A 22,517-nucleotide genomic window follows, 5' to 3' on the forward strand; every position below is an offset into this window, starting at 1 on the left:
GTTGGACCACTGCCAAAGTCCTCTGGTGGGAACCTATCTGCAACTGACTACTTCTCAAAATGGGCTGAAGTTGTTGCTCTTAAGGAGGTAAAGAAGGAAAATGTTGCAAGTTTCATCCGAGTAAACATAATCTATCGCTTTGGCATTCCCCGTTACAAAATAACAGATAATGGAAAGCCATTCGATAATAGGTTGATGAACAAGATTTGTGATCTCTTTGGCTTCAAGCAACGTAACTCTTCGATGTACAATACTGCCGCCAATGGTCTAGCTGAGGCATTCAAAAAAACTCTATGCAACTTGTTAAAGAAAGTCGTCTCCAAATCCAAACGAGATTGGAATGACCGTATGGAAGAAGCTCTATGGGCATATAGGATGACTCACCGCATGCCAACACAAGGGACTCCTTATTCACTCATTTATGGAGTCGAAGTCGTCTTGCCACTCGAGCGTCAAATACCTTCATTACGACTGGCTATTCAAGAAGGAATCACTGATGAAGAAAATGCTCGACTTCGATTAGCAGAGTTGGAGGCTCTTGATGAGAAGAGGTTGGAAGCTCAACAGAGTCTTGAATGTTATCAAGCTCGATTGTCCCGCGCCTTCAATAAAAGAGTTCACTCGAGATCCTTTCAAGTAAGAGATCAAGTCCTTGCCATACGAAGACCTATTATTACTTCTCATAAACTTGTAGGGAAGTTCACTTCAAAATGGGATAGGCCATATGTCGTACAAGAAACTTACTCAAGTGGGGCTTACTAGCTGATTGATGCAGATGGCATGAGAATCGGCCCTATCAATAGCAAGTTTTTAAGGAAGTATTATCCTTGAAGTTGCAACGCTCCTTGACGCATGAGCCTAAACTGTATGTTCCTATACTCCTGGCCCGCAAGAGTATAAACTATGTACGACCCAAAAGAAAAACAAAAGTTTGCTAGGTTGAAAACCTTAAAAGAGGCGGCCTAGACAAAAGTTAGGAACTAAAAATAAAAGTCCGCTAGGTTGAAAACCCTCGAAAGAGGCGGCCTAGGCAAAAGTTAGGACATATAAAAAAATATAAATATTACCCATTCTGAACTACGGTATGACTTGATCCTCTTCACCGAGGTATGTAGGCAACTTAGAGTTTCATTCTGAGTTCAGTCGCATAAGTTCAAAAGATACATAATCCCCCAATCATTGTCCGAATGAAGTACGATGGAATGTAATCCATTCAATCAGCACTTGAAAGTCAAGTTGAGATATCATTCTTCTGTTAAACTTTGGATCCCATTTGATTTAAAGGGGGAAAGCCGCTATGGTAAATTGGTTTCCTCAATGAAATGATTAATATCTTTTAGGGGGCTGCCAAGCATTTGCATTGATGTCCGGGGATTCGCTATGCCTTCATGTTCGCCAAACCTTCAAGTTTCCTTTTGCTGTTTTGCCTTCACGGCATTTCAAATTCAGTCAGACTTGAACCCAATTCATTTGGTGAGAATGAAGCTCTTGAATTTCAATTTCTGACAATTAAAAAGGTCTTACAATCTCAAGGCTTCCACACCAAGATACAATTTGTTTTGGTGAAGTCGCGCTAATTTGGAACTGGCGGCATATCAGAAACCAAAGTCGACTTCGAACTATCATCTAAAATTTTACATTTTGGATGTATTTTAGATTTTGAATTTTAGTATCCAAGAAATCAAGTGGTTTGTGATTTCGATGTCATTACTTCAAGATACATAACTTTTGGCGAAATCGCGCAAATCTGAAATTGTCAGTGTGTCAGAATTTAGTATTGACTTCGAAATATTATCTGAATTTTGGGTATGTTATAGATTTGGAAGTTTAGTTTCCAATAGATCAAACGGTTCGTGATTTCGACATTCCTACATCAAGATACAGAAAGTTTGGTGAAGTCGTGCAAATCTGAAATCGTTGATGTATCAGAATTTATTATTGATTTCGAACTATTATCTAAAACTATCATTAAGGTATTAAATCTTGAATTTTGGATATATTATATATTTGCTAGTTATCTTTTCAAAAAATCAAACGGTTCGGGATTTTGACTTTTCTACATCAAGATATGATTTGTTTGGTGAGACTGCGCAAATCTGAAATTTTCAACATGGTGGAATCTAAAGTTGGATTTAAAATATTATTTGGGGCGATTATGAAGGTGTTTGATTCTAAGTTCTGGATATGTTTTAGATATTGAAGTCTAATTTTCGATAAATCAAACGGTTCGTTATTTGGACTCTCCCACGACAAGATATGAATCTTTCGTTACAAGTGCGTAAAGCTAAAAATTTTGAGACTAAGATAAAAGTCGGACAATGTAAAGCAAAAGAGAAGAAATCTTATTTAAGATGAAATAAATATCCACTAGGTCAATCTAACCTAAATATAAAAGAGGAGATAATGCTAATAGCCTAATATAAACAAAACTTGTAGCTGATCAATTCTTGACAGCTAGTCTCCAAGTTCTTCTTCTTCTTCTTCTCCTCCAAATTGGCTGAATCATCAACAGTCAGTAAATTTACATTGTCATATGAAGAGACTTCGGTCTCGACAGCTAAAACTTTTGCATGAATCTCTTCAACCTCCTTTTGAGTCGCTTCTATAACACCTTCGATGTTCTTCCTCTCTTGTTGTAATGTTTGCAACTTCTTCATAACTCTCTTCAGTTTCTTTTCACTAGAGGAAACTTTCTTGACTTTCTCACTTGCTTCAAGTTTGAACGATTCAAGACGCTCCTTAGCTTTGGAAATAAGCTCCAGCTTCTTGTCTTGACTCGTCTTATCATCCAAATTGGATCGCTCTTGGTCACATGAAACAGCAAGGTCGAAAAGAGAATCTAGTGAACACTATAATGGAGAATGATCTAAAATATTCGTCTTTTTCATATCCTCAAAAATCTCAGTGATTTGCTCCCTATAAGATGAGAGCAGTTCTGCACGAGTTTTGGAGAGTCTATTGCAAATATCCTCCCAAAGTCCCAAGATGAATTCCTTTTTGCGATTAAAGACAATGCTCTTTCCTTCAAAAATAGACACTGCCGCATTTGTCATTGGTGGAACGCGAGTTATCCCATTTGGAGTGTGTCTTTTTAGGGCTTTGTCATGAGGAAGAGATGATGCCTTTGAAGATGACTTCACTTTAGATGTAGGCCCTCCAATAAATTCATCACTCACTTGCGGATTGTTATGTGGGGATACCATCGGATGCCAATGGCATTTAACTACATAAGGAAAAGGCAAAGAAAGTAGGTAATTTTTAGTGAATCTATTCGTTCGATATATATATATATAAAACAAGGTGATTATATTTTTACCTCTTTGTTACAAGCCATATGCGTTCTTGAGGGACTATCAACACTTGTAACCTCTACGATCTCTACTAGGTTAGGCTGTTTCCTTTTCCAATTTTGATCTTCATTGGTACTCTGGCTTGTATCTTGAGGAACTTGCGTGCTAAATGGAAGAACTGGATGATGTTTCTCTATATCTGTTGAAGTGAACACCACCTCTTTCAAAGCTGCCTTTGAGGATTTAATCTTCCTTTTTTATGTTGTGTAACTACTTTTGGGATTGGAGTAGGTGGTTCTTTGACATATGAGGGCGTCTTTCCAACACCTTGATCTTCACCTCCTAAAAGAGTAGTAAATTTTAGCCCAACATTGTCTACCAGAGCTTGTAAATTATTCTCAAGAAACGTCCCATGCGCTTTCTCCCACCAAGACATATAATTGGTGGAGAAAAGCTTCTCCACAGGATCTCCCGTTGGGGGAAACGCCGCACGTGACATAGACCGATACAATATGAAAATCCTCCAAAATTCGAGTTCTTCTGTAATGACCCAACCGGTCATTTTAACTTTTAGAACCCCGTTCTCTAAAATAAAATTTCCTGTATGTGCTTGTAATGATTTATGACTTGCGGGGATGGTTGGTTCGGGATTTGAAAGTGTTTGGAGTGTAACCGGAACATTTGGTTCCTTAAGTTGGCCTTAATGTATTAAGTTTGACTTCGGTCAACATTTTTGAGAAAATAACCTCGGATTAGAATTTTGATGATTCCAACAGCTCCGTATGGTGATTTTACACTTAGGAGCGCGATAGAAATTTTATTTGGAAGTCCGTGGTAAAATTTGGCTTGAAATGGCTAAAATAGGAATTTAAAGTTTGAAAGTTTTACCGGAGAGTTGACTTTTTGATACCGGAGTCGGAATCCAGTTCCGAAATTTTTATAGCTCCGTTATGTAATTTATGACTTGTGTGTAATATTTGAAGTCAATCGGAGTTGATTTGATAGGTTCCGACATTGAATGTAGAAGTTGAAATCTCTTAGTTTCATTAAGCTTGAATTGGGGTATGATTCATGGTTTTAGCGTTGTTTGATGTGATTTAGAGGTTCGACTAAGTTCGTATGATGTTTTAGGACTTGTTGGTATATTTGGTTGAGGTCCCGAGGGTCTCGGGTGAGTTTCAGATGGTTAACGAATCAAAAGTTGGACTTAAAAAGCTGCTGCAATTTTCTCTTCTGCTGCATTTTCTGGGATGTGACCGAGCCTCAGGTCGAGCCCCAGATATCGAGCCTCAGATCGATCCCCAGATATCGAGCCTCAGATCGAGCCCCATATACCGAGCCTCAGATCGAGCCCCAGATATCGAGCCCACGATCGAGGCCTGAGTCGAAGTTAGGGACGAGACTCAGTATCGAAGCCTCGATCGAAGGCAAGGCTCGAGGGCATGATCGAGGGTAAGGCTCGAAGGCTCAATCTCAATGCAATGATTGAGGCTATAATCGAAGGCCCAACCTCGATACCCTGATCGAGGCCATGACCGAGGTCCAGACTCGAGCATGTGATCGAAGTCGCGATCGAAGGTAAAGCTCGATGGCATGATCGAAGGTATGGCTCGAGGGCTAGGATCGAGGCCCAACCCTCGATGTTCTGATCGAAGGCACATGTTCGATGCAGCGATCGAGGCCCTGTTCGAGGCCCAATTCCGAAGTGTTGGGCAGTGTTATAAAAAGAGGGCATTCGTCCCATTTTGCCATTTTTGACGAACTTGAGCTTGAGCAGAGACGACTTTTGGCAGATTTTCAAGGGAAAAACATTTGAGTAAGTGATTCTAACTCGGATTAGATCAATATACAAGCATATATCATTGTTTTCACAATTTAATTAGTGTTTTGAGATTGAAATTTGGAAAATTTAGAAATCTCATAGAAACGAAATTTTGAGATTTTGGTATCGATTCAGAGTCGGGTTTGAGTGAAACTGGTGTGGTTGGACTCGTAATTGAATAGATTGTCGGATTTCGTAACTTTTGCCGGATTCCGAGATGTGGGCCCCGTGGGCAAATTTTTAATTAATGCCGGATCTTTTCTTTAAAATGTAGTATTTTCTTATAGAATTGATTCCTATAATATTTAGTGATTGTATCGAATTATTTTGGCTAGATTCGAGCCAGACAGAGTTGGATAATCGTGGAAAAGGCCTTATAGAGGATTAAATTGGAGCAAGACGAGGTAAGTCTCTTCTCTAATCTTGTGAGGGGGAAATTACCTCATAGGTGATTAGGATTAAATAATTGTTGCTAATTGTGGGGGCTACGTACGTACGAGGTGATGAGAGTCCGTGCGTAGCTACTATTAATGCTAAAGTCCGGGTAGTTTAGGACTCAAAGCATTTATTACTTGTGTAAATTATATTCTTTGATTAGTTAATATTAATTGATATATATATGAATATATTGTGAATTGTTTGATAAAGATATTAAAGGATGAAAATCTCATAGGCTTGATTTCTTTTTAAATCAATTAATTGCCAAAAGAAATTATTCTCCTCCCAAATTTATCATATAATAAACATACTGTCCTTCCGGAGGTACATAAAAAAATATCCTCCTTTCTTGTGGAGCGGGCCGAATGCCTCGGCAGGATAGATGCATCTATGGAGTGCGTCGCACGTCCCTCAGCAGTGTACACGACACTCTGGATTGGGCCGTACGTCCTCGGCAGAAATCGTGCTTAATAATAATAATAATTACACGATGCTTTAATAATTTATTTCAGCTTGTAAAGCTAATTAGTAAATTGGAAAATCTTTGGAATTTAATGAATTATTATTCTTGCTTGTTAAGGAATTAATTGTTACTCCTTTAAATGAGGTTTAACTGGTAAATTGGAATTTATTTGAATTAAAGGAATTTAATTAATATATTGAAATTGATACATTTGAAGGAATTTGATTATTTTCACTGATTAAATAAATTCTGTAAATCACATTGATTTAAATATCCTAGTTTTATTTCAATTGTTATTGACCTATAGTGAGTGTCAAAGTCGGCCATCTCGTCTCTACCACTTTGAGATTAGGCTTGATACTTACTGGGTACACGTTGTTTACGTACTCATAGTACACTTGCTGCACTTTTTGTGCAGGATCTGAGACAGGTACTAGTGGAGGACCTATCATCACATACTCACGTCATCCAGAGGCATAGTGGTGAGCTGCCTTTCTAAGCCGTTCTGCAGCTACCAATGTCTCTTCTTCTGATATTTATATTCTGTCTATTTTATTTCAGACATTATTTGGAGTTTTTGTATAATCTACTAGATGCTCATTCACTTGTGACACTAGGTCTTGGCACACACATTGGTAGAGTTTGGGTTTATATTTTCTTGGTTTTAAATTTTATCAATGTATACTAAATTTATTAGTTGGCTTACCTAGCTGTAGTGTTGGGCGCCATCACGACCTACCGGTGAAATTAGGTCATGACAATATGGTATCAGAGCACTAGGTTCACGTAGGTCTTACAAGTTTTGAGCAGACTTAATAGAGTCTTGTGGATTGGTACGGAGACATCTGTACTTATCTTCGAGAGGCTATATGGTGTTAGGAAACTACCTTTCTTCATATTCTATCGTGCAATTGATGTAGTACTAAATATCCTTTTCTTATTCTCTCATAGATGGTGAGAACACGCTCTAATGAGATTCCAGACCAGGGAAGAGCTACTCCCCCTGTTGCTAGAGGCCGAGGCAGAGGCCGAGGGAGGGCTCCAGCCCGTGGTAGAGGGAGAGGACGTCCCAAGACTATTCCGGTTATGCTGCCAGTGGATCCAATAGAGAATCCCATTATTGAGGAGCAAGGTGAGGTGCCTGTGGCAGAGCCAGCTTCGGTGGACTTCACATCTGCACCGGGATTTCAGGATGTTATGGGTCATATACTGTGATTCATGGATAATATGACTCAGGCCGGTTTATTTCCGGCAGACCCAGCCACATCTCAGGCGGGCGGGGGAGCATAGACCCCTACTGCGCAGGCTCATGGACAAGCATCTGCTGTATATCACACCCAAGGTTCATTACCCGTGGGTGGAGTCCAACCAGTGGCAGCAGCTACACCTGAGCCCAGGCCGGCTAGCCACTGATCCTCAGAAACTATTGGACAGATGGACTAGACTACATACTCTTGTCTTCGGGGGTGAGCGACATGAGGATCCACAGGATTTCATTGATCGTTGCAAGGATAGACTGTACAACATGAGGATATTGGAATCCCATGGGGTTGATTTCGCTACTTTTCAGCTAGAGGGTAAAGCCCGTAGATGGTGACAGTCTTATGCTATTGGCAGACCAGCAGATTCTCCTACCATGACTTGGGACAGGTTCACCCGCATCTTCTTGGACAGGTATATTCCACCCTCCCAGAGGGAAGAGTTGCGGTTTTAGTTTGAGTAGCTCCAGTAGGGTCAGATGTCAGTGACCGATTATGAGGCGAGGTTTTCTAAATTATCTCGCCATGCACTAATGATACTCCCTCTAAGGCGGAGAGAGTGAGAAGTTTTGTAGCCGGTTTACATACTGGTATTCAGGCTACTATGGCTCGAGAGGTTGAGATGGGTACTTCTTATGAGCGAGTTGTGGATATAGCCCGGAGGATTGAGGGTGTACGTCAGTGGAGCCGAGAGCAGATTATGAGAGATAAGTAGTTCAGGTACTCTGGAGAGTTCAGAGGTGCTCCGTCCGGGGGTAGAGGTTAGTTCGTGAGGGGACAGTCCAGCAAACCCCCATATCCAGCACCACCACCTCCTCGAGGTGCTCCAGTGCGACCTTATCTCAGTGCTATCCCAGAGAGTTATTACCACCCACCAACTATTCAGGGTCCTCCCAGTTGGTATTCAGGTCCCCAGGTCCAGACACTTAGTCAGCATCCCATCACACCAAAGAGTTGTTACGAGTGCGGGGATCCCAGTCACATGCGGAGGTTTTGCCCCAGGCTTCGGGGTAGACCAGTACAGCACAGTCAACAGCCTATGCTTACCGGACCAGTTGCTCCACCAGTAGTCCGACCACCCAGAGGTGGAGGACAGGTGGGTAGGGGTCGTCCTAGAGATGGAGGTCAGCCAGGCGGAGGCCAGCCAGTTGGCGCTCCAGCTCGGTTTTATGCTTTTCCGGCTAGACCAGATGCGGAGGCCTTAGATGCCGTGATTACAGGTATTATTTCTGTTTGTGGCAAAGGTGCCTCAGTATTATTTGATCCGGAATCTACGTATTCATATGTGTCATCTCTATTTGCTCCATTCTTGGGCATTTCTCGTGAGTCCTTGAGTACTCCTGTGTATGTGTCCACTCCTGTGGGCGATTCTGTTATTTTGGACCGGATCTACCGGTCCTGTATTATTACATTCTGTGGTTATGAAACTAGAGCAGATCTCCTATTGCTTGAGATGACCGATTTTGAAATTATTCTGGGTATGGACTGATTGTCTCCATATTATGTTATTCTAGACTGTCATGCCAAGACTGTTACCTTGGCTATTCCAGCATTGCCCAAGCTGGAGTGGAAGGGTTCGCCTGTTAGTTCATTTAATCGAGTTATTTCTTTTATAAAGGCTCAACACATGGTTGAGAAGGGTTGTTTGGCTTATCTAGCCTATGTTCGGGATACTACTACAGAGACTCCTGCTATTGATTCAGTGCCTGTAGTTCGGGAGTTCCCCGATGTATTTCCGTCAGATCTTCCAGGTATGCCACCTGATCGTGATATTGATTTCTATATTGACTTGGCTTCAGATACCCAGCCTATATCTATCCCACCGTATCGTATGGCTCCGAAAGAATTGAAAAAACAGCTTGAAGAGTTACTAGCCAAAGGGTTTGTCAGACCGAGTGTATCGCCTTGGGGTGCACCAGTATTGTTTGTGAAAAAGAAGGATGGAACAATGCGGATGTGTATTGATTATTGCCAATTGAACAAAGTCACTATTAAGAACAAGTACCCATTGCCGCGTATTGATGATCTATTTGACCAGTTGCAGGGTGCTAGGGTATTCTCTAAGATCGACTTGAGGTCAGGGTACCATCAGTTGAAGATTCGGGATTCGGATGTTTCGAAGACTGCTTTCCGTACTAGATATGGTCATTATGAGTTTTTGGTAATGTCTTTTGGTTTAACTAATGCACCGGCAGCATTTATGGATCTGATGAACAGGGTATTCAGGCCATATAATGACTCATTTGTCATTGTCTTCATTGATGACATTTTGATCTACTCTCGTAGTAAGGAAGAGCATGAGCAGCTTATGAGAGTGGTGCTTCAGACATTGCGGGAACAAAAGCTATATGCTAAGTTCTCTAAATGTGAGTTTTGGCTAGAGTCTGTAGCATTTTTAGGATATATCGTATCGGGCGAAGGTATTAAAGTTGATCTCAAAAAGATTGAGGCAGTTCAGAATTGGCATCGTCCCACTTCGGCGACGGAGATCAGGAGTTTTCTGGGTTTGGCAGGTTATTATCGTCGGTTCGTGGAAGGTTTTTCATCTATTGCAGCACCTTTGACCAAATTAACCCAGAAAGGTACTCCATTCCGATGGTCCGATGATTGTGAGGTGAGATTTCAGAAGCTCAAGACATCATTGACTATAACACCAGTATTAGTGTTGCCTTCTGGTTCGGGGATGTATATAGTGTATTGTGACGCTTTGCGCATTGGCTTGGGTTGTGTATTGATGCAGGAAGGGCAAGTTATTGCATATGCTTCACGTCAGCTGAAGCCCTATGAAAAGAATTATCTGGTACATGATTTGGAGTTAGCTGTGATTGTTCACGCTCTTAAATTTTGGAGGCATTATCTTTATGGGGTGTCTTGCGAAGTTTACACTGATCATCGCAGTTTGCAGCATTTGTTCAAGCAGAGGGATCTAAATTTGAGGCAACGCAGATGACTGGAGTTACTAAAAGATTATGATATTACTATCTTGTATCATCCGGGCAAAGCAAATGTGGTTGCAGATGCCTTGAGCAGAAAGGCGGAGAGTATGGGTAGTTTGGCTTTCATTTCAGCAGAGGAAAGGCCATTAGCCTCAGATATTCAGTCCTTGGCTAACAAACTTGTGAGGCTGGATATTTTAGAGCCCAGTCGAGTTCTTGCATGTGTTGTGGCCCGGTCTTCACTATTTGAATAGATTAAGGCTCGCTAGTATGATGACCCACACCTGGTGGTTCTTCGTGAAACAGTACTAAGAGGTGATACCAAGGAAGTTACTATTAGGGCGGATGGTGTTTTGCGACTCCAGAATCGTTTGTGTGTTCCTAATGTGGATGAACTGAGGAAAAAGATCCTAGAAGAGGCACACAGTTCTCGATATTCTATTCATCCAGGTGCTACTAAGATGTATCGTGACTTGAGGCAACATTATTGGTGGCAACGAATGAAAGAGGACATAGTTGAGTATGTAGCTCGGTGTCTAAATTGCCAGTAAGTTAAATATGAGCACCAGAGGCCAGGCGGCCTACTCCAACAGATGACCATACCAGAGTGGAAATGGGAACGAATTACTATGGATTTTGTAGTTGGGTTGCCGCGGACCTTGAGGAAGTTTGATGCAGTTTGGGTGATTGTTGTCAGGTTGACCAAGTTGGCATATTTTATTCCTGTTATGACTACGTATACTTCAGAGAGGTTGGCCCAGATTTATATTCAGGAGATAGTTCGGTTGCAAGGTGTGCCAATTTCCATCATATCAGATAGAGGCCCTCAGTTTACTTCACATTTCTGGAGAGCAGCACAGAGTGAGTTAGGGACCCGTGTAGAGCTCAGCACAACTTTTCATCCGTAGACCGATGGACTGTCAGAGAGGACAATTCAGATTTTGGAGGATATGCTCAGAGCATGTGTGATTGACTTTGGAGGTCAGTGGGATCGTTTCCTGCCTTTGGCCGAGTTTGCTTATAATAACAGTTACCAATCCAGCATCGATATGGCTCCGTTTGAGGCTTTATATGGTCGACAATGTCGTTCACCTATCGGATGGTTTGAGCCAGGTGAGGCTAAGTTATATGGTACTGATTTGGTAAGGGTTGCCTTGGAAAAGGTAGAGTTGATTCAGGAGCGACTTCGTACAACATAGTTCAGACAAAAGAGTTCTACGGATCAGAAAGCGCGTGATATATCATTTATGGTAGGTGAAAAAGTTCTCTTGAAGGTTTTGTCGATGAAGGGAATTATGAGATTCGGGAAGAAGGGCAAGTTGAGCCCAAGGTTTATAGGCCCATCTGAGGTGTTGAAACGAGTTGGGGAGGTTGCTTATGAGCTTGACTTGCCTCCCAGCCTATCGGGAGTTCATCCGGTTTTTCACGTATCTATGCTCCGGAAGTATCATGCCGACCTATCACATGTGTTAGACTTCAGCACAGTTCAGCTAGATAATAGCTTGGGTTATGAAGAGGAGCCAATTGCCATTGTTGATAAACAGGTTCGCCAGTTGAGATCCAAGAGGATTTCTGCAGTAAAAGTCCAGTGGAGGGGCCAACCAGTCGAAGAAGCGACTTGGGAGACCGAGGAAGACATGCGAAGCAGATATCCACACTTATTCAGCACTCCAGGTACAATTCTAAACCCGTTCGAGGACGAACGTTTGTTTAAGAGGTGAAGAATGTAATGACCCAACCGGTCATTTTAACTTTTAGAACCCTGTTCCCTAAAATAAAACTTCTTGTAGGTGCTTGTAATGATTTATGACTTGCGGGGATGGTTGGTTCGGGATTTGGAAGTGTTTGGAGTGTAACCGGGACATTTGGTTCCTTAAGTTGGCCTTAATGTATTAAGTTTGACTTTGGTCAATATTTTTGAGAAAACGACCCCGGAATAGAATTTTGATGATTCCAACAGCTCCGTATGGTGATTTTGGACTTAGGAGCATGATCGGAATTTTATTTGGAAGTCCGTGGTGAAATTAGGCTTGAAATGGCTAAAATAGGAATTTAAAGTTTGAAAGTTTGACCAGGGAGTTGACTTATTGATACCGGAGTCGGAATCCAATTCCGAAAATTTTTATAGCTCCGTTATGTAATTTATACTTGTGTGTAAAATTTGAGGTCAATCGGAGTTGATTTGATAGGTTCCGACATTGAATGTAGAAGTTGAAAACTCTTAGTTTCATTAAGCTTGAATTGGGGTATGATTCATGGTTTTAGCGTTGTTTGATGTGATTTAGAGGTTCGACTAAGTTCGTATGATATTTTAGGACTTGTTGGTATATTTGGTTGAGGTCCCGAGGGTCTCCGGTGAGTTTCGGATGGTTAACGGATCAAATGTTGGACTTAAAAAGCTGCTGCAATTTTCTCTTCTGCTGCATTTTCTGGGATGTGACCGAGCCCCAGATATCGAGCCTCAGATCGAGCCCCAGATACCGAGCCTCAGATCGAGCCCCAGATATCGAGCCCCAGATATCGAGCCCACGATCGAGGCCTGAGTCGAAGTCAGGGACGAGACTCAGTATCGAAGCCTCGATCGAAGGCAAGGCTCGAGGGCATGATCGAGGGTAAGGCTCGAAGGCTCAATCTCAATGCAATGATTGAGGCTATGATCGAAGGCCCAACCTCGATACCCTGATTGAGGCCATAACCGAGGTCTAGACTCGAGCATGTGATCGAAGTCGCGATCGAAGGTAAGGCTCGATGGCATGATCATAGGTATGGCTCGAGGGCTAGGCTCGAGGCCCAACCCTCGATGCCCTGATCGAAGCCGTGATCGAGGCCCTGTTCGAGGCCCAGTTCCGAAGTGCTGGGCAGTGTTATAAAAAGAGGGCATTCGTCCCATTTTGCCATTTTTGACGAACTTGAGCTTGAGCAGAGACGACTTTTGGCAGATTTTCAAGGGAAAAACATTGGGGTAAGTGATTCTAACTCGGATTTGATCAATATACAAGAATATATCATTGTTTTCACAATTTAATTAGTGTTTTGAGATTGAAATTTGAAAAAGTTTAGAAATTTCATAGAAACGAAATTTCGAGATTTCGGTATCGATTAAGAGTCGGATTTGAGTGAAACTGGTATTGTTGGACTCGTAATTGAATGGATTGTCGGATTTCGTAACTTTCGCCGGATTTCGAGATGTGGGCCCCGCATGCGAATTTTTAATTAATGCCAGATCTTTTCTTTAAAATGTAGTATTTTCTTATAGAATTGATTCCTATAATATTTAGTGATTGTATCTAATTATTTTGGCTAGATTCGAGCGAGGCGGAGTTGGATAATCGTGGAAAAGGCCTTATAGAGGATTAAATTGGAGCAAGACGAGGTAAGTCTCTTGTCTAATCTTGTGAGGGGGAAATTGCCTCATAGGTGATTAAGATTAAATAATTGTTGCTAATTGTGGGGGCTACGTACGCACGAAGTGACGAGAGTCCGTGCGTAGCTACTATTAATGCTAAAGTCCGGGTAGTTTAGGACTCAAAGCATGTATTACTTGTGTAAATTGTATTCTTTGATTAATTAATATTAATTGATATATATTTATATATATGAATATATTGTGAATTGTTTGATAAAGATATTAAAGGATGAAAATCTCATAGGCTTGATTTCTTTTTAAATCAATTAATTGTCAAAAGAAATTGTTCTCCTCCCAAATTTATCATATAATAAACATACTGTCCTTCCGGAGGCACATAAGAAAATGTCCTCCTTTCTTGTGGAGCGGGCCGAACACCTCGGCGGGATAGATGCATCTATGGAGCGCACCGCACGTCCCTCGACAATGTACAGGACACTCTGGATCGGGCCGTACGTCCTCGGCAAAAATCGTGCTTAATAATAATAATTATTATACGATACTTTAATAATTTATTTCAGCTTGTAAAGCTAATTAGTAAAATGGAAAATCTTTGGAATTTAATGAATTATTATTCTTGCTTGTTAAGGAATTAATTGTTACTCCTTTAAATGAGGTTTAACTGGTAAATTGGAATTTATTTGAATTAAAGGAATTTAATTAATATATTGAAATTGATACATTTGAAGGAATTTGATTATTTCCGCTGATTAAATAAATTCTGTAAATCACATTGATTTAAATATCCTAGTTTTATTTTAATTGTTATTGACCTATAGTGAGTGTCAAAGTCGGCCATCTCGTCTCTACAACTTTGAGATTAGTCTTGATGCTTACTGGGTACACGTTGTTTACGTACCCATACTACACTTGCTGCACTTTTTGTGCAGGATCTGAGACAGGTACTAGTGGAGGACCTATCATCACATACCCACGTCATCCAGAGGCATAGTGGTGAGCTGCCTTTCTGAGTCGTTCTGCAGCTACCAGTGTCTCTTCTTCTGATATTTATATTATGTCTATTTTATTTCAGACAGTATTTGGAGTTTTTGTATAATCTACTAGATGCTCATTCACTTGTGACACTAGGTCTTAACACACACATTGGTAGAGTTTGGGTTTATATTTTCTTGGTTTTAAATTTTATCAATGTATGCTTAATTTATTAGTTGGCTTGCCTAGCTATAGTGTTGGGCGCCATCACGACCTACAGGTGAAATTGGGTCGTGACACCTTCATCTAGAGAGGCGATACGGATATCATTCTCCAAAAAACTAGGGACGTTCTGGTAAAACCCAAATTGACGATCAAACTGATGCGGGCTATATGGCTCGATGATGAAGGAGTTATCATACCTCAAAGGGAGGTAATTAAAACGTAAGCTCATAAAGTAATTTGACTTCAACTCTTAAGGGGCGGCGTTATCCACATAATAATACAGACGAGATTTGATTAACATTGTTGGTGTCCAAACTATATCCTCTCCATTGTGGATGCGTGCATTTGTAGGCATATAAATTTTATTGGAATTAAATCCGTAAAATAATTTGGATTATATTTTAAATTCAAGATATATCAGTTCAAATAAATTTATTGGGCTAATATAATTGGATTAATATATAAGTCCAACATATATGGATTAAATAAATAAGTCTTAATCAATTGAGCTAAAGTGATGAGCCCACTTCATTAAGCCCAAGATATCGTATTCCTAGAGGCCTAGTTTGGTGCCAAGTGTCAAATGACGTAGCACGCCAAGTCAAACGAAATAGCCAATAGGATCGTGCCACGTGTAAAAAACAACAAGGCATGCCAAGCCAAATTAAAAGGCCAATGAAATTGCGCCACATGTGGAAGTGACATATTCTGGCCAACCAAATGCGGGAATGTCACACTTCAATTTGATTGGTCGGAAAGAGTTTGTTATTATCATAGCTCTTCACTTCCACAACTATAAATAGGGGTCTTCATAACCCATAAAAGGACCAGAAGTTATAACAAGAAGCAAGAAAGAGCTCGTGGATCAAACGCTGTAAATTCCTTCAAAAGTTTCAAGCTTCAAGCAATCAAGTTTAAGTTCAACAAATCAAGTTCAAGCTCAAGAACGAAGAACAAATCAAGATTCAAGGAGTACGAGTTCAAATGAAAGTCTGTGCTAGTTGAATTCAAAATCATCGTTCGCGACAACAAACTACATATTCAATTTAAGCTCAAAGGCCCTTGAATTTATTTACTATTGAAAAGAAGAATCAGAGGATTCATAGAGATTGCACACTCCAATTATTTAAAATAAAATACTACTACTGTTACGATATTTTCGGTCTTGATTTTATTTTCTCGATGCAATTTATTGTCTACAATATCTTCTTTGCTAACAAATTTTGTCTACTTTTTAGATCCGCTCTAGCAATATTAGTAAATACTTTCTTGAATTGTCTTTTTAATTGATGTTGTGTATTCTTGTCATCAGCAGAGAGAAAGCCTCACTCCAGTTGATGTCTCGCAAAATTCCAAATCTCTGGAACTTATTTAAGACGTTTCTTGTGAAACCTACGCATGGGAAATAACCCCAAGTATTTTTTAAATAACCCAGCTGATACACTAAACTAAACTGATTGTAATAACCCAAGAGTAACTGGAATTACAAAGCAACTACTAACTATAGTAAAGGCGTTGCAATAGAAATCAAAGAGTTGGAAGTGCCCCCAACACATTAAAATTTTAAGTATTCTTCTATTTCTAGTTTTTGCAATAAAGTTTTAGAGTCCATCTTAGTCTAAAGATTTACTGAATTAATCAATCTGATTTACTTCAGTCTATCTAGTGCACAAACAATTTAGTAGAAACCCCCCTATACCGGATAATATTTATCGATGCATCTATCTTCATAGGCATATTACTACTAGAATCAACTGGCTTGCCATCAGCAGAAAATTTTAGGAGTGTACACGACAAAGAGGTCCTTTTTTGTTGAGATCAAAAGTATTTAGAAACAGAGAGGAATCAAGCATTGGTAGAGGAAAAAAAACTATCTTACGACATTATGTTCAATAACCAGGAAAACGGTAGAAGGATATTGAGAACTCAAAGTCACTCTGAATAGTCAGAAAAGATTTACAAATAATAACCTGCTACTACATTTGTCCCAACAGACTGAAGTGACAGACCATAAAACTTTATCCTATGTAAGGAACAAGTCTCAAATTCTTTTTGCATCATAGAAATAGCCATGAATTATAGGAAATACTTGTCACAAAAAAGGATGACAAATTGATGGATCTCATAAGGCTTTGCTCTTGTTGCTAAGTGTTTCTATTTCATTTTCAAGAAGTTGCAATATCCTTATTTGCAGTCTTTCAAAACTTGAATATTGAATATAGGGTTCATTTATTGTTGAATCATGTATTTAAGAAATGCCTCATAAGAATCAGAAAAATATGTGCAGCACTTTATTTATGACACATATTTATTGTCACATTAATATGTCATCCGTCTAATGAAAGGGCATTCATAATATGGCACAAAAATAGGTTTTCTGGTACTTCTCGTTGAAGAACTTCACAGAGTCCTACGTTAGCGAAGGCTTTTGAGGTAATACTATTGGAAAAACAAACTTGGAGGGTGCAAAACTGACATGGGCTTGCAGTCGAACAACTTTCGTTGGACTTGTGTAGAGAGAACATTACAACTTTAGTTGACGAACCGGCTTGCTGCTAACCTTGTAGTTTGTGGCAGATTCAGTTATGCAACTTATAGGTTGGCTCGCCGTTCAATTCTTGTCTCACAATGTGGTGATATCTATCATTTAGTGGTACTATTGGTCCAAAAATTCTTCTACTCTTAAAATAGATAGTAATACTGGTGGCTTCTTCTTTGAAAGGAACTCTTCTGGTTACACTTCACATAGCAGTCATAATACATGCATGAATATATTCTGTAGACAACCACCATAAGCTCATCTTCCAGCACTTCGGTAGAGAACATTTATCAAGAAATTTCATTGATCTATATTAAGGGCATTCATAATTTTCAAGGAAAGTGGATAAAAGACTCAGTTTGATTTACGTGAACCTCAGTTTCCAGAGCCAAAAAAGACATCTTGGAGTAGTTATTTTTCAGCTTTAACAATAGCTAGACTCTCTTAAGGAAAACCCTTACACACAAGGAGGTATAAGATCGTTGTCCCTCCTCGACTATAAGCACCAATATTGTTTGAAATTTAATGCATCAAAAAGGAATACGCACAGCAGGAAAAAAGAATAAAAATTAGAAATATACAACCAACATGAAGATAATTTATATGAACATTTACACACTTGTAAGTACTTTATAAAGAAATTATAGTAATTGGAAAACATATTATCTAATGAGCCACCTACATATCACTATCAAGAAGACCATGCAGCTCTTATGATTACATAACATCAAATTACTTATGTAGGTGCTGCAGAGACCGCTCCAAAAATCAGTAAGCGTACCAACATGGAAGAAAATAACTTAGTTTTAGAAGCAATATATCATCAATTAAACCCAAAAAGAAGAATCATATTTCATTTATACCATGAAAATAGAGAGGCAAGCAAGAAGTTCAAATATCACAAGTATTTAGTCACCATTTAGTCTTACTACACACTATAAGTTTAGGGTATCTGACACCGACCAAAAAAAAAAAACGTTTTAAGGTATCTAGAAGAAGGAAAAGAAAATTCTCTTTAATTGGTTAAATTCGTATTAGGTTATTATTTTTGCCCAAATAAGCAACCACAACCAAGATTATTTATAAGCAACAGTCATTGCATAAATGGCTTCAAACATCATACTTTAATAGTCCTTAGATTCTTTTCTAATAACAATCATTGTAGTAAATAAAAAGATTTATCCACAAGTAGGTATGACCAAGCACGTCTTTCATATATATATAAACATATATAAAATTTTGTGCTTAACCAAGATTTATTTTTGATTAGTTACAGTTGACCAAGTCTAAAGAACCTAATCTTTACTTATAAGCAATTGAGTCAATTCGCATAACATTTATCCTTCACGGTTTGTCATATGGCCAGACCATAATGAATAGCATCATTAATGATTTGTTTGTTTCCATCCACAGGAGAAGCACATTCTTTAGATGTCTAATATTTCTTGCTCTATATTACTCTGTCATATTAGTATCATCTCTTACTATAATCTTTTATAAGATACTAAGGTAAAAGAATGAATCAAATAGTGTTTATGTAAACCACTAAACATATGCATCTTCTCATTATCCATTACTTAAAAATTTGTTGGCAGAGTCCTCATTTAATAAACAGAAGTTAGAATAAAAGACCCATCATATGACTCCTTAATGGAAGCTTAAGGAATTTCTATTACACAACAGTTGTTATCTACAATAGTATAAATGATATCTAGATTGTTCATTCTTAAGCAAGGCTATCTAGAAAGAATAAATTAATTTACTTTTTTAAAAGCAAAAGATGAACTGCACTAATTTAAATGAGTATTTTGAAAAAATTTAAAAGATGTCGGCAATATAAATGCATCGGATTGACTTGAAGTCAGTGGCGAAGCCAGGAAATTCAATAAGGGTTTTGCCAGTGGGCTATGCAAGAGTGTTCAAAGTTTATTTTTAATCAATATCAAGTAATATTTTACCTTATACGTAGTATAAATTTTCGACGAGGGTGATCAGTTTGACCACCCTTGGGCCAACATAGCTTCGCCCCTGCAATTGAAGCCAGTAAGATAGGTACTAAAAGTAGAAATTTTAACTTAGTGATATTCAGGAATCAGAATCTTGAAGAGTTTTTGAAGTAGCTATTAGGTTTGGGGAAAAAAAGGAGGAGAAAGAAAGAAGCAAACATTTTTCCTCAAGTGCAGTCTGCAAACGCAAATGCAATTAACAATAACAATGAATCTGGATTCACCTCTTGCAGACATATCATCAAACACCAATATTCCTGTCATTTTTTAATCGGATTTTTTGGTTTAATTCTGCACTAAATAGTTAGTAATAAAGACAAAATTCATTAAAAGGACAAAATGATGTGCAGATAAGGCACAATTAGTAATATGCATGTAAAATTCTAGAAAGACAGTATTCAAATAGAATAGCAAACTAACATATAGACACGAAATTATTTTATTACAAATAAAGAAACTACAATAAACAAAAACAAAAAAAACAGTAATAACTCTAAAAATAGAGAGGCCACACCAAATATAAATAAAGGAGAAATGGGCAGACTCTACAGCCGTGGATAATTTGGTAAATATTAAATTACCGTACCGAAATCGAAAATTTTGGTATTCGGTATTCGATATTTTGGTATTCGGTATGGTATTTGGTTTAAATTTTAAAAAGAATTGGTATTAGGTATGGTATTTGATATTTTAAAATGAAATATCGAAATATCGATACCGTATCGAAATATATATAGTATTACACAATACACATTTTATTAATTATAACATAAATATAAGAAATCTAAAATTTTACTTTCTTTTATTCTCTAAGTTCATCAATTAACTCCAAGCAAGTAACAAGATATTTCTCTAAGTTTTCTCTCTCTAGGTTGGTATTTGTTGGTTTTATACAAAACTTTTGTCAACAAACGATTTTAGTTTTGTACTTTTGAGTACTTTAATTAAGAATATTACCGTATATGACTCTATGCACTAGTTAGTATTCAAACCGAATAAACCGAAGTTACCGAACCGAATAAACTGAAACCGAAAGGAGAAAAACCGAATCATACTGAATTTAATTAGGTACGGTATTGATATAGCATTTTACTAACCGAATACCGAAAATACCTACCCGAAATGTCTAAATATACGTACCGACCGACGAAAACCTTAGACTCATGAGATCTCTGAAAGAATGAAGACCCAGAAAAACACATCTATTATATTACAATCACACGGCCGAGCACGTACACATCAACACTCTTAATCCAATAAAGAAACCAATTTTCACAGTAAGGAACATCAAGAAGTAACTCAACAAAGCATATTGATCCGGCATTGAAAGGAAGCGCCGAAGAAATTTGGGAAACTCGCCCAAAGAGAGATGACATTTTGAAGCTGTGAAGTTGAAAGGTAATTCCAGAGAGAGCAGCGAAAGGGAGAGAATTAGAACAAAGGAGGAGTTTCTGAACTTAAAGAGTAATAAATGCAGAGTTAAAAGGACTATTTGTCACTGGTACATCTAGGAACACGTGTTTATTCAACAATCACTTAAGCCCAACACTATAGTACATTTTATGTTGCTTTTTGTACAATTTCTTAATGCTACATTTCTAAATATTAGTAAAGTAATAATTTAATTTAGACCAATAAAATCCATTACCTTGCTCGTTGCTCCAGATGTTGATCAAGTCTTCCCTCTCCTTACCTTAAACTCGACCATTTCTTTGCATTATTTCTATGTACTAGTATTATTTTATCATTTTCATTTGTCTTCACTCTTCCCGTAGTACAAGACGTTTTCCCCAGAAAAAAAATGAAAATTGAAAAACATTACGTAATAATCATCTAAGTATTTTATATTGACGAGTGATAACCTCATCTCTAATCTAAGTCTATATTTTACTTCCTCATCTATTTATTTCTTAGAGTTGATTCTTCAACTACTATCTGGTCTACATTTCTACTCACCAGCTGCTGAAATGAAGGTACAAATTTCCTTCTCCTTTTATTAGACCTTATGAATTAATATTTCCGTAGTCATCTATATAACAATCTTTAACAATATTTGGAATTCTTCTTCCCTTGCAGAAACTGGTTTTTAAATTAGAGATATATGATGACAGAGACAAACAAAAAGCATTGAAAGCAGTATCAGCTCTCCCAGGTACTAATTAATCTGATCAACTTTTTCCTCCTTTTTTTCTTTTTTTGGTGAAACACCAAATGGATTTGATCCATCAATATCTTTATTTATTTTTGTTTTGTTTATTTTATTTGAAAAATTAACTTAAAATAGCTGTCCGTCCAAAACAAAATAGCCAGCCAATGTATATGCCATACATAACTAATGTATAATATACATATATAGGCTATGGGTTGCAAATATTTTTGGCTAAGCGGAAAATACGTTAAAACCCTTTTATTTTGCAGGGGTAGAATCTATTGCAATTGATACGAGAGAGAAGACATTAACAGTGATAGGATGTGTTGATCCAGTTAATGTTTTGGGGAAATTAAGAAAAAAAAATGGTACGCTGATATATTAAGTGTAGGACCTGCAAAAGAGGATGATGATGAAAAGAAAGATGAGAAAAAGGAATTAGATGAGATTGAAAAAGTAGCAGAACTTATAAAAGTTTACAAGAATTACAATCCTTACATACCACATTACTATCATGTCCACAGTAATATTTATAACTTTTATAAAAATTTATATATTATTTTATGAGACATAATGTGTTAAGATACTTGGGTAGAAGTATCGAACGACATGCCCTTAAAGTAGGCAATATTCACATTATAATATACACATTGTTATTCACCACAAAATGTTTCATACAATATGATTCACTCATAAACAATATGTATCATAGTTCCTATATTACAAGGTCGTAAACCAAACATTCCCTTACACTTTCTTTAACTAATATTTTTTGTGTTTTTGTTCAAGCTGATGTTAGGGGCGAAACAGAGGGGCCCCAGGTGAATTTTCAAGCGTATTATTGCTTAGTGTAACTCTACTGGTTAGTAGTTTATTTCAATTACCATTTGAAACACACATAATCACATCTTTTTTGATTACCTTTGAATCATTTCTTTTTCCAGAATCCGTGAAATGTAAAAATATTCGTCTCTCTAAAATCATCTTTTTGCTCCTTACATTAACAATTGAATAATTAACCCAATTAATTATCAACTCAATCGCTTAAAGT

General features: G+C 38.1%; 1 protein-coding gene and 1 long non-coding RNA gene across 2 annotated transcripts; both read left to right on the forward strand.

Annotated features, from left to right (window-relative positions):
- The first annotated feature begins 348 nt into the window (after positions 1-348).
- LOC138898218 (uncharacterized) lies at positions 349-762 on the forward strand. Its single transcript, XM_070184264.1, has one exon. The coding sequence runs from the start codon at positions 349-351 to the stop codon at positions 760-762; it is 414 nt and encodes a 137-aa protein (XP_070040365.1).
- A 20,298-nt stretch (positions 763-21,060) lies between these two features.
- LOC104110608 (uncharacterized) lies at positions 21,061-21,912 on the forward strand. Its single transcript, XR_004510618.2, has 2 exons — positions 21,061-21,290; positions 21,394-21,912. It is a non-coding gene; the product is annotated as an uncharacterized lncRNA (long non-coding RNA).
- The last annotated feature ends 605 nt before the right edge of the window (positions 21,913-22,517 follow it).

This window comes from Nicotiana tomentosiformis, chromosome 8, assembly GCF_000390325.3.
Source record: "Nicotiana tomentosiformis chromosome 8, ASM39032v3, whole genome shotgun sequence".
NCBI classification, from domain to species: domain Eukaryota; kingdom Viridiplantae; phylum Streptophyta; class Magnoliopsida; order Solanales; family Solanaceae; genus Nicotiana; species Nicotiana tomentosiformis.

Coding starts and splice junctions, on each gene's coding strand:
- LOC138898218 (XM_070184264.1), top strand. CDS start 349: ATGGAAGAAGCTCTATGGGCATATAGGATGACTCACCGCATGCCAACA.